Source organism: Struthio camelus, chromosome Z (assembly GCF_040807025.1).
Source record: "Struthio camelus isolate bStrCam1 chromosome Z, bStrCam1.hap1, whole genome shotgun sequence".
Lineage (NCBI taxonomy): Eukaryota > Metazoa > Chordata > Aves > Struthioniformes > Struthionidae > Struthio > Struthio camelus.
Window position 1 is genome coordinate 52,956,895 of NC_090982.1, and position 16,745 is coordinate 52,973,639.

The following is a 16,745-nucleotide window of genomic DNA, read 5'->3' on the forward strand; positions in this document are numbered from 1 at the left end:
TGTAAAAGTTCTTTGCAGTTACAGTCGTCTTTAGCAGGATCCTATCAGTCTGTCCAGGGTCTATGGTGCTGCATTCTCTTAAGCTAGTGTGACTTTAGCAGTGCTTTTGTACTCATAAACACCATCCCGCTCACAAGTGTGGTACTCAAGAGGACCCCTTGCTACAAATGAAGAATTTCCAAAATAGAACCATCTCCTTTCTCCCTTTATGAACACAAAACAAAGCAGCATGGGTTTATGATAACAGCATCACTGGAACTATAGCCTGATTCTTACCGTCTGTGAAGTAAGCCGAGGGCTGCAGCACTGCAGAAACTAACATGCCATGTATCTTACGACTGCTGCTAATGCTTGCTTTTTGATATTTGTTTTTTGCATAAATGAACTACGGTGTTGAAAAAACTGTAAATCACTTTTGCTCATTTCAGTATTGAGTGAAATAAGGGAAAATCTTCAGAAGGAATGCAAATAATCTGTTTTTATCCATCATTTCCCTTTGGTTTTTAAATCTTCTATCAGTATAATTGTGCATCTCTGAATCACATCTGTTTTTTTCCACGTTCCCCTCCTTCATCCTTTCTGCATATACGCCAGTCTGTCACACCTCAATAGGCAATGGATGAATGACTCCGTTGCCCAGCTACCAAGCTTCTTACTTTACAGTTCCTTTCTCCAAGCAGCTCTTCTTGGGCAAAACAGACGACAGAAGAGGAAATGATACACAAAAGTATCAGTATAATCACCCCCTTTCCTTCATGTCCTCTCCTTTTCCACTTCAAACAGCAATAACAAAAAATAACCAAATCTTACATAGGAACAGATGTTGTCCCCTATTTACACAAAGCAACCTTCAGAAAGAAACAAGTAAAATATTTTAAGCTTTTTAAAATGAACTTAGCTTGTTGACCTTGGCATCTTCAGTATGCTCTTTGAAAAAAATACTAGTTATCAGAAGAAGATATAGAAATTGCACAAATCTTAAAACTCATCTGAACGTAGAACCTGCACTTTAAATGACTGAAAAAAATGCCTTCTTTCAGATCCATCTGTATCAGGAGAGGAGATTACCTACTGTTTGCCGCTAAAGCAGTTTGTGTCAACATTTTTTAATTCACTTTTGCAAGATAAGCTTAAACAATTTGCAGTGAAAGAAAACCTCTGTCATTAGCCTACAGGTGTCCACTTAAAAAAGCTGCACCAGTTTAAGTAGCTCAGCATGAAATCACACCTTTAATTAAACAGGTGCAACTTCAAACATTGGCAAGACCACAGGTTCTTCTCTATATAGGTAAGCCCTAAAGAAACCAAAATCCGTGGCATTGAAAACACAAGTCCATTAACTTAAATGGGACACTACGCAGGGTTTTCTTCTGAGGCTGTTTTCAGGAATAGGCCTTACAATCTCACTTTACAAAACAAAAGAAAAAGCTTTGATAGAGTCATTAACCTGGTCCATTATTTTTACAAGTCTCATATCAATCAGCTGCAGGTTTGTATCCTTATTCACTATGATTCTGATAATAAACAGAAGCTGGACCAGCTCCTAAGTTAACTGAATGACCAGAAATGTTTCATTTCCTGCAAAAGATTACTTACATGCTGCATCTTCTCAGATATGAAAATTAACAGCAAAAAAAAAAAAAATTGAAAGTAGATTAAATAAGGATAAGGCTTTGCTTTTGCTATTGCTGAACACGTTTATTTTTCTCAAGATAAACATTTGTCACAGCCTATTTTATTATATCCCCTGTTTCTATAGCTTACAGACAAGGTTCTTGTTGCTGTTCATGGAGCTGTTTGGGGAAAAAATGCATCTGCTTTCTTGCCAGAGTTCCTGCCGTGAAGTGTTTGAGAGATTACTAAAGGGGGGGGCTAACAGAAAAGTCTCAAAGTCATAACCTGAAGCAGACTGCTCAGTTCTTAGTTTTTGGTTTTCTCGATATCTGAAAATATTGAGGAAATGATTATATACCAAACACACACACAAACTAAAATGGAAGGAAAGTAAAAAAGTATTCCCTAAAGGACTGAGAAATAACAGAATGTGTTAGGGAATACAGAACTTGGATAAGGAGGAGGAACACGCTGGTTTCTCAAAAGCATGAACTCTCTTCAGCCCTCTCAAACAAAATACTTTTCCTTCTACCTTCTCCTCTTTATTTTTGTACAGGCTCTGAATTGCCACTTGCTGCACATGGTATGACATGGTGAAATGTACCTTTGCGCCAAACTTCAAGACCTACACATTGAGTTCTTTGAAGAAATCACTGAGGCCTGCTGTCTATATCCTATTGTTTCCTGTGATGTTATTTATATAATAACATAGTCATGTTAAGAAAGATTTACATTCCAGAGAACCAGTCTTGCAAAGAAATATACACAGGCAATGTTGATTTCAGCAGGGCACTGCACAGAGGCACATCTATATGTATAGTCTATATAGGAGTTACTTAAACCTTTCTTAAATAAGGAATGACACAGTATGGATAGAACTATGCATTATATGGTCAAAAGGTTGTGATAGTTCTTCTATTATTATTACAATGTATTTTACTTGCTTAGTTTGGCCAGTAAATGATCATCATTAAAAAGAGAAGCTAAAGAGGTATATACTGAGAAATAATCTGAAGAGGGTTGTATGACATATGATGAGAAAAGATATTTTATTCTAGGGCAGTCTAGAAGAAACAGCAACTACTAGGGGAGAACAAGAACAAAGCTGGTGGGGATGAAAGCTGAAATGATAAATCAGAATCTGAACATGGCAGTCAGGAGAGGTCAGACCAGGAGAGCGTCTTGAAGGTGAAGCCAAGTTCTGAATTTCTGACATAATGAAGGGTATCCTAAGCAGCCCCTCCCCTACAATAAAAAAATGCTTTTGAAAATGATAGCCAACCTATTTTAACTAACATGCTTTAACCCTGTAAAGATTGGGCAATTTTTTTTGTTTTTGTTCTTTTTTTAATGTCAGCTGATTGAGATGAATCGTAGAGCAGCAGTAAGACTGGGAATGGGAGAAATGAAATTAAAACTATTTCAAGCTCCCTACAAAATTCTTTCCACATGCAGAAGTAACTTGAACGGCAACCTGCCGTCAGTAGAATTATCAGCGTATGATTTTGGTAAGTGCTCTTTAATGTCAGCTCCTTTTCTGCCAAGCACATGTAAGCTTTTGCATTTTTCGAAAACTGTGGGGCAAGAGGAGACAAGTGGCCTCTGATCTTTTCTCTCATTTTTTTCCCAGAAGAATTAAATAGATGGCATTTAAATGATCCTCACGGGGCACCTGCATTAGTAGTTTCCAGGCTCCTTGTAAATTGACATATCCTCCTAAGAATCAGGACTGGTCTGCATTAGAAAAAGCTATATGTAATTGTTCTGGTTACAAGTATTAAGCTGCTGTTTTACATATGACATAATAAAGAGAAAAGTTTTCTAGAGAGGCAGTCAGTTATACTTGATTCAAACTATAAAGCCTCTTTGACAACTTGAATAGCCAGCATCTTCTTTTAAAAAAACAGTAATTTGTCATAGTGGAGAAGCAGGTGCAAAGCTGGCAAAAATATACTAAAGCGTCAAAACACGCTAGGCAATATATTTTCTGATGTTTGTGTATATGTTGGCTGGTTTTTAGGGCCTGTGTAGTCTGACAGCTTGCATAACACAAGCCAGAGACTATAATTTGCTATGCTCTATATATGCTCCATCTGATGTATAGCATACCTTGAGGACAGCAGCCAGCCCTGCCCTGAGAGACTTCAGGGGACAGAGGACCCTCTCAACTGTAGAGTAGCGTTTTTGTTAAAAATGTAGATCTTAGTTCTACCTGAATTTGTCTAACTTCAGATTCCAGCAGCTACTTCCAATGCCTTCTCTTCTAGATTAAGACGCTGCCATCAGAACACTTTCCCTCATTTTCGGCAGCCTGCTGGTCCTGGTCAAGTCACTTCATAGCCTGCTCTGGGGTGAGGAAACAGAATGAACATTTTAGACTTCCCCACAAGGCAAGTTAGCCAAACCTTCAATCATTCTTGCATTGTTATTTCCAAATCTCTTCCCTTTTTGTAAGAACATTTTTGAGCTGTTACCACATCTGAACAGCTTTAGTAGCTTACTTTCATATCATATACAAATGTAGTACGTTTTTACACCTTATTGATTTGATCCTCACTTAGATACCTGCCTAGTGTATTCACCCTTTGATTACAGCATCACACTAACAGCTTTTACTACTACTATATATCTGGACACAGACGACACCTCTCAGATGGGGTCTTTGGAGACACGTCATCTGGTTAATCAATTAACTCAAATTAGAAGATTCCAAGCACGGGAAACCCAGAGGATTACTTAACTGTGGAAGTGTGAGGTGTAGGCAAATGGGGTGGTGATGTTTTAGAAAGCCAATATGTTATTAGCACCTAGATTGTTTTGAAAGAGCCTAATTGGAGGCTAGCAGAGGAGTGTGTTTGGTTTAAAGGAGAAGGAGCAGCAGCAGTAACTTTGAACAAGCCGGGATACTGAAATGCAGGTTTGCAGGTCTATTTTGCCACTTTGCTTCAAGAGGGAATCTCCGACGACAGGAGAGTGAACCAAGAGACTGTGCCAGCAGCCAGGGAAACAAGAGAGCCCGTTTTCCAAGCAAAATGGGTAAATAAAACCCGAACCCAACCTCCAGCTTCGCATGGGCAGAAGGGCGCAGGCAGCTTAGATGGGTCGGGGGCCTGCACCCGCCTCACGTGGTGACACAGCTGTTTTCCAGGGACAACTCTAGCTGTATTTCAAAAAAACACTCCTGGGGGCTCTCTTTAAATGCGTTGTATTTGCTGTGCCAAGCGCCGAGGCGGGCGCATCCCCAGCCCCGCGCCAGGGAAGCCCTCGCCGTCGGGCGCGGCGGGGCCGAGGCTGCGCGCGGGGCTGCCGCTGCCCAACCGCCCCCAACCGCCGCCCCGCGCGGCGAGAACCACGTGACAGCCGCCGGCCCACTCACTGGGAACGTCAACAATGACATCAAACATGCTTTAACGCACTCTCTGCTGACGTCAGCCGCGCGCTCCTCCCCCGTCCCCCCCCCGCCTCTAACCGCCGGCGAGCCCCGCCCCGGCCGCCGGGGGCTCCTCCCCGCTCGGCCAATCGGCGCGGCGGGCCGGGCCGGTGGGCGGGCCCGCGGCGCGGCGGGGGCGGGGCGCGGCGGCGGCTGCGCGGTGGCGGGGATGGCTGGGACGTCAGCGCCAGGATGGCTGTAGCTGCGGCGGCGGCGGCAGCGGCAGGAGGTGGTGGCGGCGGCGCGCGGCCCCGGCGGCGGCGGCGGCGGCGGCGGCAGTAGTAGCGGGGCGGCGGCGGGGGCGGCGGCGGCGGAAGAGGGGGAGCGTAAGATGGCGGCGCTGCGGGAGGGGGGCAGGTACGGCGTGTCCTGCGGGAGAGTCACGGCGGACAACATCACGGTGCTGCACGTCAAGCTGACCGAGACCGCCGTGCGGGCGCTGGAGAGCTACCAGGGCAGCAAGGTGAGGCGGGGGCCCGGCCCGGCCCGGCTCGCCGCGCCCCCTCCCTGCCCGAGGGGGGCGCCCGCCCGCGGGCAGGTGGCGGCGGCGGCGGCGCCCCGTCCCCCGCGGTGCCCGCCGCCCCCTCGCGGCCGACCTGCCGCCCCCCGCGTCACGTAGGCACCACCGGCCGCGCTGGGCAGAAGCGGGGGGCGGGCGGCCCTTGCCGGTTTGGCCGCGCTGCCCCTGCAGGGCGGCGGCTCTTTCCCCTCCCCACGGCCTCCGGCAACGTTGCCCCCCCCCCGCCCCCCCCGGTGCGGCTCCGGCGGGGCTCGCCGAAGGGCCCGAGGGACAATGGCCTCCGTGGCAGGGCTGTTACGCGTCCGCGGGGGGCGCCCCCCTCCCACCGGGCTCCTGGCCCCCCCCGGGGAGCGGGCCGCCCTGGCGGTTGTCACCGGGCAGGGCTCGTCCAGCGCCCGCAGGGGCGGCTGCGGGGCTCGGCGCCTTCCCGCAGAGGCGAAGCCTTGGCAAGGGGCACCCCTCGGTCCGTGGGGGAGGCTTCGTAGGCTTCGCTGTGAGAGATAACTTGGCTTTTTTTAGTATCATGTTCTTTTATTTGATTTTTTTTTTTTCTGGCGAGGGTAACCTGACTATGCTCAGCTCTTTCAAAAAGATGATTGAGCGGTTTAAAATTCCTGATAGCTTTTGCCAAAATTAAATCTTGTATGCTATTCGGAAGCTATGTACACTGGTGGGGTGGCTTCTCTAATTTCTTTCCTTTTTTTTTTTTTTAACTGTAGTTTTCCTATAGAAATTTGAGACCTCAGTATGTTTATTGGAGTTAAAAGCAGCTATGTACAGCTGTGTGTTGCAAGGAGGGAAGGATTAAGCTCTAATTTGCCTATATCCTTCTATTACTTTTCAACTTAAATACCTATTTCTTTTTTTTCTTTATACTCTGTCCTTTCTGTATAATGATGAATAGTGGAGTTCTGGGGAGTGGTGTGTTTTTCTTGGTGGTGTGCAATGCAGGACCTGGGGAGAGAGGTGCTGATGTAGCATTTCTTTTCTTTTCTCTTTTTTTCTTCTGTGCCAGCAGGCTTTTATCCAAAAGGCCTTGCTTGTTGAATCAGCTTCTAGCAGCATGTCTTAAAGATAAGAGAAAAGTTAAAAGTCGTTATGTCAAAATGAGACATAAAGCTCAATGGTGACTTGTTTGCAAATAATAAGCTCCTGACTGATACCAGATTCTTTTCTCCGAACCCAGTTGCTCTTTTTCCCCTTTACATCCTCCTTCACACTAAGGACTGACTCAGACTTGGGCTTCCCAGAACTGACCCCCAAATTGCTCCTTTCCCTATGACTAATGACTGCTTCTCCTTCCTCCATAATAAGTGGGTTACTTTAAAATAGAGCATTCAAGTGTGCTGCCCTGTCTCCTCCGGTGTGCTGGCATCCTCTGTTTGTTTTAACGTGTTTGGCAGCTTGCTTCCATGTTGCGCTTGCGATTTAGCAGTGTCTAGTTGGCCCCCGTTTCCCTGCTGCATAATTACACCACTGCTTGACTCTTCTCTTGCCTGTCTGTGATTCTTAGCAGTTGTAAAGCTGCCAGCTGTAGGGGAATCAAATCTTGATTTGCAGTTCCTATTCTCTTTCTAAGTGAGAATTTGCAGCTATTTCTGGGAAACGCTTAGTTTTGGAATTTGCACTTTTCTTTTTTTTTCTCCTCCTCTGGGTAGATGTCACGCTGGTGGAGTGCATTGATTACTGCAGCCCTAAGCCTTAGCCATCCCTCCCACCCTTTCAGTCCCTTTGGGTCTTATGCATTATTCACAGTAGTGAGAGCTCAGATGCCAGAGCCAACTCCAGGGAAGGCTGGCTGGGCAGAGTTAGATGTCACTCATGCTTTGTAGGCTTTTAAAGACACAGCTGTTCTTCTGAACCACAGGCTTAAAAATGATGGCTTTCAGGTCTTAAATGCTAAATAAAAGTTGTAAATTGTTGCATATTCTGCATGTCGTGCACTTAATTCATTAATTCATAAACTTTCAGCAGCTCTTCAGTAGGCTTTCTGACTAAATTGGTTGTTCTCATTGTTTATACAATTAGAAAGCATTTCTTTGCTGTCCTCTGGAAGTCATGGTGGGTTATGTAATTTCGTAAGCTGGCTGTGGAGGTGATTTTTATCACTGTAAATGCTGTAAAAGGTTTAAAGTGAGCATATGTGTATACAGTGTTTAAAAGTGACTAAGATATCTGATATTTGCAGTTGCAGCTGTGTTTCAAGGTGTGAGGATCCTTAAAGCGTAAAGCTAATTCAAAGTAATTATTCAGGATGAACAAGTTCTATGGTTTTGAAAAGGCTGCCTTTTTACAGGTAGCATAATACAGATGAAACATACTTTTTGGGCTGGGATATTTCCCTTGTGATTGGAGCCAAGCATCAAGGAGTTCAAATAATTCCATGTTAGAAATTAGTGTTGTAATTTGGAGTTGATTTCTGAAGGGTTATCCACACACTATAAAAGTGATATATGTAATGTTGTAGTTTGAAATTGGACACTTTTGCATGTTAGAACATATGACAGCTTGGAAATTGTGCTGACTGAAATAAAACTGCTTTCTTTAGTGCGGGTAAATACTTCTTGGAAGAGGCTTACTTATTTGTAATTAGCTGTGGTAAACTATTTCCCTGTCTTTTTTCTAAACGAAGATCAATTTCCAAGTTCATATCATTTCATGTAAAAATGAGTATGCCTAGTCTTCAGGATTTAACAAACTTAGTAAAGAACTTTGTGATTATGATCAAGAAAATATTGAAATAATATTTCATATTTCACTATTTCTTCATCTCCGTAACTGTAAATGGGACTCCAGCTTTTCCCACAGACCCACTTATCATAATACTGCGGGAGCTAGAATGTGAGGGGCAGTGCAAACTGTTCCATTTGCATAGTGGTAAGTGAAAAAATAAATCTATCATGTAAAACTGTAAACTTTGTTGTTTTAGCCACTGAAATGTATGTTTTTAAAAATGACTCAACTTATAAAATGACCAAATAATACAATCTTAAGTTTTTTTTTTTTTTTTTGGCCAGTATAAAAATTATCAATGCTATTTGAGAAGTGCTTCTCAGGTTATTACATTTGCGATACCTTTCAGTTTTGGTGAGGAGGATCTTTGAGGATGACTGCATTTTTTGGGGGGCTAAGAAGAAACACTATCCATTTAACTTTTAAAGAAGCTCCAGTTATAATATGCTAGTTTACACAGATCTGCAGTGTCTGAGGAAGGCAGAATTTACGGATCTGTAGTTAATACCTTTCTTCTACTTTAATACTCAGCTACATTGCTGACCTATCTCATTTCTCGCTGTGCAATTGAAAAAATGTGTAATGAAGGCTTAAAGGCATTGCAGAGAACTGAAGAACGCTGTAAAGTGAATGCAAAGAACAACCTACAGCTCTGCCACTGCCCCCGTTCTGTGTTGGAAGACCTTATCTACGTAACACAAGCACTATTTCAAAAAGAGTGTAGAGGTGAGAATTCAGGATAACCCTCAAATGACCTGCTTATCCCATCACTTGTAGAAGCTAGGCAACATGTAATCAGGCTCTATAATTGCTGAACATTGAAATTTAAATAGTTTGCATAAAGAATGAAGCGCTTGCTCTGTGTTGTTACCTTTGCTAAGCATCTGTTCAACTTGTATGAAAACTAAAGAAAACTCAGGCTTTTGAATTCTCTTATGAAAAAATCTATGCTCCCCTTCCTCTCTACCTCTAACTTCAGAAATATATATGAAGGTCATATTTTCAGCAGGCCTAATCTGTTCAGCTTAGTGTAGGTAGTGAGAAATTCTGGTTCCCTACTTAGCTTTATACGCTCTGCTTTCAAGGCATCGGGTAGACTGAATTCGAATGACAGAACATTATTTTTGTTTAGAATTGCTTGGATAGTGTTAAGTAGTATGAGTAAAAATACTTGAGCATTATCTGTGACAGTATTAATTTAAAGCATGACTAATTGTTTTTTAATCAAGTTCTGGTTAGCAGGAAGTAATACTTTGGCTCTAGTTCAGTGAAGTGCTGCATGTTGCCATCAGAGATCAGAACTGTAGCAGTGTTTTGGAGCTGCTCTCCAGGACAGTGAAAAGAATAGTGAGAAATGCAGGATCGCTTACAGGGATATGATATATTTGTCCCATATTTGAGGATATATAGGCACAATGTCAGCAATGTTTAGATGCAGACTCTGGGGTCTTTAGTTAGCAGATCTGATCTAAAAGTAGTGCTAAACCACATAAAACACTGCTCAGAAGTAAATAAACATGACATTGTAAGGATGGTGTTTTCCAAATCTGTCTGTGCCAGCTGAGGTTAGGGTAAGCAGGCCCCAAAAGACATGGTGTGAACAGGCCCTCATCTGTTTCAGGCACAGCCATGTGGCTTAGCTCAGGTGTGCTTGCAGGTGAGGCCGCACAGCAAGGCTTAGCTGGTTTGGCATCCCACCATTGCCAAATAAGACTTCCCTGGCCATGATATGTTTCCCTTCCTACCCCGTTCCCCCCCACCCCAAGTCTCTTGCATAGTACTCTGGGACTTGCTTGAACCATTTTATTTTGTTGCAGGGTTCATTTTTCTGCTGCTTTAGCGCTGGACTGACAAGCATGACAGACATAATGGAAGGGAGTAGAGACCCTATGTCTAGGAAGAAATGGGAGAAGAACCTCCCTTTTCCAGTGGTTTTCTTTTAACTGTTAGATTAGCTCAAGTCATAGCATGCAACCCTGCCCTGGGTCCAACAGAAACTAAAAAATCTTTTTTTGTTGGTTTAGCTATAAAGTTGGCCTATTCTGCAGTCATCAGAGTAGTGTAAGGAGAACAGGTTCAAGAGAAATAGAATCATCTTCCTGCGGTGCACAGTGAGCGTCTAGGTCCTCATTGGTGGTGGGCTGACCTAACCTGCTGACTGTTTCTGAAGCAGATCAGGGAATACTGCCTTGATCTCCTTTGTCTGCAGAGCGGTGGGGCAGTACTGTCTTCAACTGACACGGCTTTTGATGAAATGAGCATCCATCTCCAGTCGCGTTTCAGCTTTGATTCCCCACGTAAAGCAATTTGAATACTAAGTCTTAAACTGCATGGTATTAAAGCAAATGTTTTTGGCCTGTTAAATCAGAGCTCCTCAGATCAGAGGATAACTGTGAGTCTTGGGACTGTGTGCCTTGTATTTGTGTACTTCAATTCCAAATGGTTTTGAGTTTAGGTGAGTATTTATTCCTTGAATAATCATTCAGATGTTCCAGCTGTAGAGATTCTAGATTAGTAAGCGTATGAAATGCAATGTTTGCTCAAGTTGCCTGATGTTACTGTGTTCTGAGCAATTGAAATGAAGTCATAGGACTCTGCCATATTTCGTTTAGCAGGGTTGAATTCTCCATGACTAATATGTGCTGTAAACTGCTGGGGCTTGGGGTGGGTGGTTGAGAAACTCTTCTTAGTTTTAAAGGTTTGGCCTTTTGGAAGAGTCTCGCAATATTCTGCTTCGAATAAGGAGAATTTCTGTTAATAGATGTGGCCATTTTCTTAGGTTTTTTCCCTTATGCATATACTGAGAGTTTTGCTGATGCTCCAGATGGAGTTATAAGGACTGGCCCTGGGACTTGGGAAAAGTGCAAGGGAGCCTGAGAGCCTGCCACAGGGAGGAGCTACCTCTAGATGAACAACTTGGGAGTTAATGAGGTAGGAGGGACTGAAAAAGAGTTGGTTGGAGGGAGAACTAAAGATGATGAAGCAAGGAAATAGAGAAGATAAGCCCTAGAAGACCGAAAAAGCAGACTGCAAACTGAGGTAATCAGGACTGCTTGAAAAGCCTGGGAGCCAGAATTATTTGGAGCTTTGAGTGGGGAGCCCTTGGCCTGAGGTCAGTTGGTTCCCATTCCTCACCTTTCTAAGGGAAGAGAATGAGAGTGCAGTGGACAAAAGCAGGGCAGGAATTACGTTAAGGAAAGAAACATAACATCGATTTAGGAACTGGAGTAAGCAAAAGGGTCTCTTAACCACAGTGCACTTCCAGAGCCCAGAGTGCAGGTAAGAATGCTTGAGTCACTCCTTTCTGCTGTCAGCAAATAAGTAAAAATCCACTTCTAGTACCTTTGCTATCACTATGTAAGCTAGTCTTACAGGGGAATAATATTCACTTTTATGCAAAAGAAGAGATGCCTTTGTGATGTGTCTGCATTTTGCCTCTAAGTTGCCAGTTTAAATGTACTGATTAAGAGTTGATGATATGTTGTGTAATTTATTTTTGTTTCATTTCTTGAAGTCTAAGACTGCATATGTCTTAAAATGGTGCAGCTGATATTGCAAAGTTAATTGCTGATTTAAGCAATACAGGTATTCATTATAAATGCATTTTCATCATTAATTGGTTGATCACAAACTATTTTTAGCCTGGTTTCTTATGGCAACAAGGCCTGGGTGATGTTACTCTGCATGTTTTTGTATCCTTACAAACTGTTAGTGGAAAAATCTTAATTCCTGCAGTTTCTGTGAAGTAGCTAAATGGAGGAGAGGCACCATTTAACAGGTGAGTTAAGAAAAAGGCTGCAGTGTAAGCTCACATCTGTGTTAGAGATAACAGGCTGCACTTGGGGAGAACTCAAATGGCTGAGTCTGTTTAATCAGCGCCCACCCTTGAGCTCTTATTTGTGCCCCCTTCTGGGAGCTGATGGATGTGTTGCACAGCTACCATATTGGCTAATCGGTCTGTATGACAAATAATACTGTATTTTGATACATATTTAGGGTGGCTCTGCCACAAAGAAGCCTAGAAGCCCTTCTTGCCACTTTCCATCCTCTCTCTTACTTTTTTACCCTTCCAGTGCAGTCTTCATTTTCTTTTTGCAAAGATTTGACCAGCAGGAAGCTGAATTGAAGGGGGAAGGGTGACTGCCTACTTGAGTTAGAGCAGTGCCAAAACAACCAATCTATTGTGAGAGAGACAACTCTAGAAAACAGATTTTTCTTTTGCTTCCAGTACTGTTGTTAGCATTATTTTTTTTTCTGCCCGTCACAGAACCTTGACCTTGTTTAGTGTGCAGGATGGCCTGTGCTCTGGACAAGGATCTGGTTATGAAGATGACTAAGATCACCTATCCTACTGTGGATGTCAGAAGACTGTAGTTAATGAGATGAGACTGCGGGGAAAAACGTGAGGCAATTAGACTGTGTCCTAACAGACTGGATTGTTTCTGTCCCTACCATGGAGTTGCTTTAGTGCTGGTCCTTTACCTGCATTCTGCACAGGTGTTCAGTAAAGGCATAACTGAGCTGAATATTAGTAGTGAAATTGTGAGGTAACTTGAGCAGATCTGAGTTCTCAGGGCCCCTGAGGGGAGGAGTCCTAATTCTTTCCACTGCAGAAAACTATTTTTTGGGAAACTTTCTTCTGGGCTAGTGAGGTGAATAAGTTTATGGAAGAGTTGCACAAATGCCAGAAGGGACAGTCTACCAGGAATACGTGGAGAGAGGAGCGAGACCTTCCTGTTCTAGGAACTGTGAGCTCTTAAGCAGTGTGCCTGAGTTGATGCAACTCTGACTTTGGTTTGAGACTAGTTCATACATCAGTTTAAGGTAAATTGTGGGTCGCTATGAAAAGGAGTTGTCTTATATACCCTCCAACACACATGCACCCTTCTGTTGGTAGTGGCAGTTGATGGCCATGCAGCAGTAATGCAACTTTTTTCTGTAATAGTTTAATAGGCTTAATATACTGTCTGTCTTACTAAGTGCCTTTTTTTTTTTGTGAGGCCTCTGTAATTCCACAGCACAAGTTGTGCTGGTGTAAGGCCATGCTGTGAATTAAATAATTTTTTTACAGGCCCAATGAGTGATTGTAAGCCCTGAGGCAGGAATGAGAACCTACTGAAAGGTTGAGGAGGAAAGGGAGGACCTCCATAGGTTGGCACTGCTACTGACGCACCTATATTCTGGGACTGCATCTTATCCTAACCTCCTTCTGCATGACAGCTCTTTAAAAGTTATTAAAACATATGCAATTCTCATTATATGTCAGAATCTCTAACGTGCTGATTATAAAGGCATCTTTTGTTCACTGTGAGTCAACTTACCTGCAAAACAGTAAATAATTAGCCTTATACACAAGGATGCTACCTTGTAAAAGTCGAGTTATTTACAAAGAACCAAATGAGTGCATGGACCTTGACTCTTGCAAGCAGACATAGTCCCTGCCCAAAGACTGTTAAGCGGCATGGTGAATGTGGACTGTTAAGCGGCATGGTGAATGTGGACTGTTAAGCGGCATGGTGAATGTGGACTGTTAAGCGGCATGGTGAATGTGGACTGTTAAGCGGCATGGTGAATGTGGACTGTTAAGCGGCATGGTGAATGTGGACTGTTAAGCGGCATGGTGAATGTGGACTGTTAAGCGGCATGGTGAATGTGGACTGAACAAGCTGGATAACCCTTGAGTTTTTTCTCCAAAACTGGAGATTTCAGATGTGATTGTAGTACCTCCTCTTAGTAACATTTTTTAACTAGTTCTCTGTAGGAAATGTCTTTAATAAAATCTTAAGATGAAAATAAAGAGTAGTTACTTTAGTAAAATGTGCTTAGAGTTGTTTACAACTTTGATTTTTGGCTGAGTTGACATGGAGTTGATTACTCCTCTTACCTCAGTGAGGTGACATGCAAGTTGCTTCAGCTCTTTGTTTAGGGTATTAGCAGTTCTTCCAGGTCACTTCCTTTGATTGCTAAGCAGGATTCTAGAGTTTACGCTCAGGCTGTAGGATCACAGGGATTTTAAGTTTGCATTGTTACACAGGTCTTAGGCTGAACTAGCAAAGCTATGTGGTTATTTCAGGGGGCAGAGAAAGGGAGGAGGTGGAGGAGGATCAGCTGGATGCAAGTTAAGTGAGAGTTGGTGTCAAATTGTTATCAAAGAAATGATATGAAGAAATGGGTAGGGCTTAGTGGTCACTCTTCAGGATGGAAACGAATCAGCTTTAGTTTCCCAGGGATCAGTCCTGGATCCAGTTGTTTTTGCCTGGAGTGGTGACCTGGAGAAGGTATTGAACAGTGAAATGTCCAGGCTTGCAGATGATACTCGGCTTTTTCACATGATCAGAAGCTGATGTTGAGGAACTCCAGAAAGACCTCACAAACCTGAATAAGAGGCAAAAAAGGTGGCAGGTGATGCATAGATAAACATAAGGTAACACATCTACAGAAAAATAAATTGTGTGACACTAAACTCAGAGGCAGTAGCGACTGAGGGAAGATATCTTAGAGTCATGATTTTTGGTCCTCCAAAATCATGAAGTAAATGTGCAGCAGTCAGAAAAGCTAGAAAAAGTTGAGCATTATCAGGAAGGGCATTAAGAATGATGCAGAGGTGTAATTTCTAATATGTCTAGAGGACCAGTGGCTGCTGCACAGTTGTGCTCTGTCAAGAGATAGGACAAGAGAGTGGAAACAGGCCCACATTTGCTGGGATTCCACCTTTGCCACGTGTGTCTCCCACCTAGGTTCAAGATCCCTTCTTTTGGTGAGCTGAATGACAAGTTTGCCCAGTGTTAGCCATCAAACTGCCTGGGTGGACCGTTGGTCTGAGCTAGGAGGACGTTTGTTCTGTTCCAATAATCATGCCCTGAGTTAAAGCTTAATGTGGATCTCTGATAGAAATGCTTGTTCAAAGTGGTAGGCTCATCAGAATTTGAAATAGACTAGTGGAAGGTTTGGTTATGGGCAGTCGTCTTCCCTTCTCCCCACCATAAGGTCCAGTGCTGCAGATAATGTGCTAGTGAGTAGGTGAACCTATATAATAACCTGTTAAATTTAGACTTTTCATGGCATTTCCTCTAACTGAAGTAGAAAACATTGCTGGTTCAGTCAGCATTCTTCCTCTGGATCAGAAACTAGCTTATGTTAAATTCTGTGAGCTACTGTAAGAACATGATGGCTGCCACATTAGCCTACACAATCGTTGCATTACAATGTCTGACTGAGTGTTTTGTGAAGTACTTTTGTACATAGCTTTTTTTATAGAACATTAAATTTCACTTTGGAAAACTGAAGCTGCAGGTGAATATTAGGATTTGTAACCGTGTATGTTAGTATGTAAAAGTAACCCATGTGTAACCCATCACATTTTTTAGAGGTTACTTTCCCTTGCTGGATGAAGGGATGCATTAATAATTTAAGCCTCAGCTCACTTAAAAAATTTCAGCTTTAAGTCAGAAGGCTTGTGAATGGGAAACAGCAACAGAAATAGACAAATCTGTAGCAAACCATTTCAGCTGTGTGAATCTCCTGCTGTGAAAAATAAACATAGTCATTATTAATGACTCTGCCCTCCTTGTTCATTTGGGAACTTCATCCTTTTCTGTACTCATGTATATGATGGTATTATTTGTGCTTGAGCTCTTCTGCATTTTCTAATGCTAGATGTTGCTTACATTGAACGCTCACATAATATTACATGCTCTCAGGATCTACTGATCTTGAGTTGATCCTTCTTGCCTATATGTACCTTGTGGGCTCAGGTAGTGCTCAGTACCCAAGCACAAGAAACCTCACTGATGGTGATACCTCAGCATTGCTTAGGTTGAAGTTTTGAGACACCTTCAGCTGATGTAATGGCTTGTTGCTGCTCACAGAGTGAGACTCAGCTGTTAATCTTATACACTTGCTACTTACACTGGGCTGACTCTAACAGTTGTCAGACTCCTCCATGAACAGGTTTGCTTCATTACCAAGCCTGAAGAAGTGGATAGTTTTCTGTTGGATTAGCAAGTTGAATTTTTATTGCAGAGGGGTGAGGCAGGAGTGAGTGAAGAAGCAGAAACTTCTGGTTGGAAGCAGGAAAGGACGGAAGTGGGACCTAACTTCCCATTTTAGTGATGATGAGCTATTTTATTTGCTTATACAGCTTCACCCTCCTGAATGGCACCAAAATGTTAAGTTTGTAATCACTTGGTTTTTTAGGAATAGAAAGTGTATTAATTAGGATTTCATCCTTCAATGTGACTCTTTCACTATGAAAATGTTTACAGTAGGCTAACAATACAATCCAATTGACAAAGCCTGGTAAACTGAGTTAGCCAGTGTCAATGCTATATATTTTTTTTCTACAGCAATGTAATTTCAGAAGTCGTTAAAGCTAAACAAAGTCAGCCTTTCTGCTTAAAGGGGATGTTCTTGTTAGTAGGCGCTTGCTGGCACTGGTGTTTTTGCTGT

At 42.9% G+C, this 16,745-nt stretch overlaps 1 protein-coding gene across 4 annotated transcripts in view; it reads left to right on the plus strand.

Moving 5' to 3' along the window:
- The first annotated feature begins 5,166 nt into the window (after positions 1 to 5,166).
- Positions 5,167 to 16,745, plus strand: part of ELL2 (elongation factor for RNA polymerase II 2) — a 49,682-nt gene continuing 38,103 nt past the window's right edge. The window contains exon 1 of one of the 4 annotated variants that reach the window (XM_068927439.1): positions 5,167 to 5,273. Coding sequence is in view for 2 of the 4 variants with exons in the window: in XM_068927438.1 (XP_068783539.1) it covers positions 5,376 to 5,507 (132 nt within the window). In the remaining 2 variants the exon portion in view is untranslated. Of the gene's footprint in view, positions 5,274 to 5,306; positions 5,508 to 16,745 lie in introns of those variants that run through there. The other 3 variants (XM_068927441.1, XM_068927438.1, XM_068927443.1) reach the window with 3 other exon arrangements.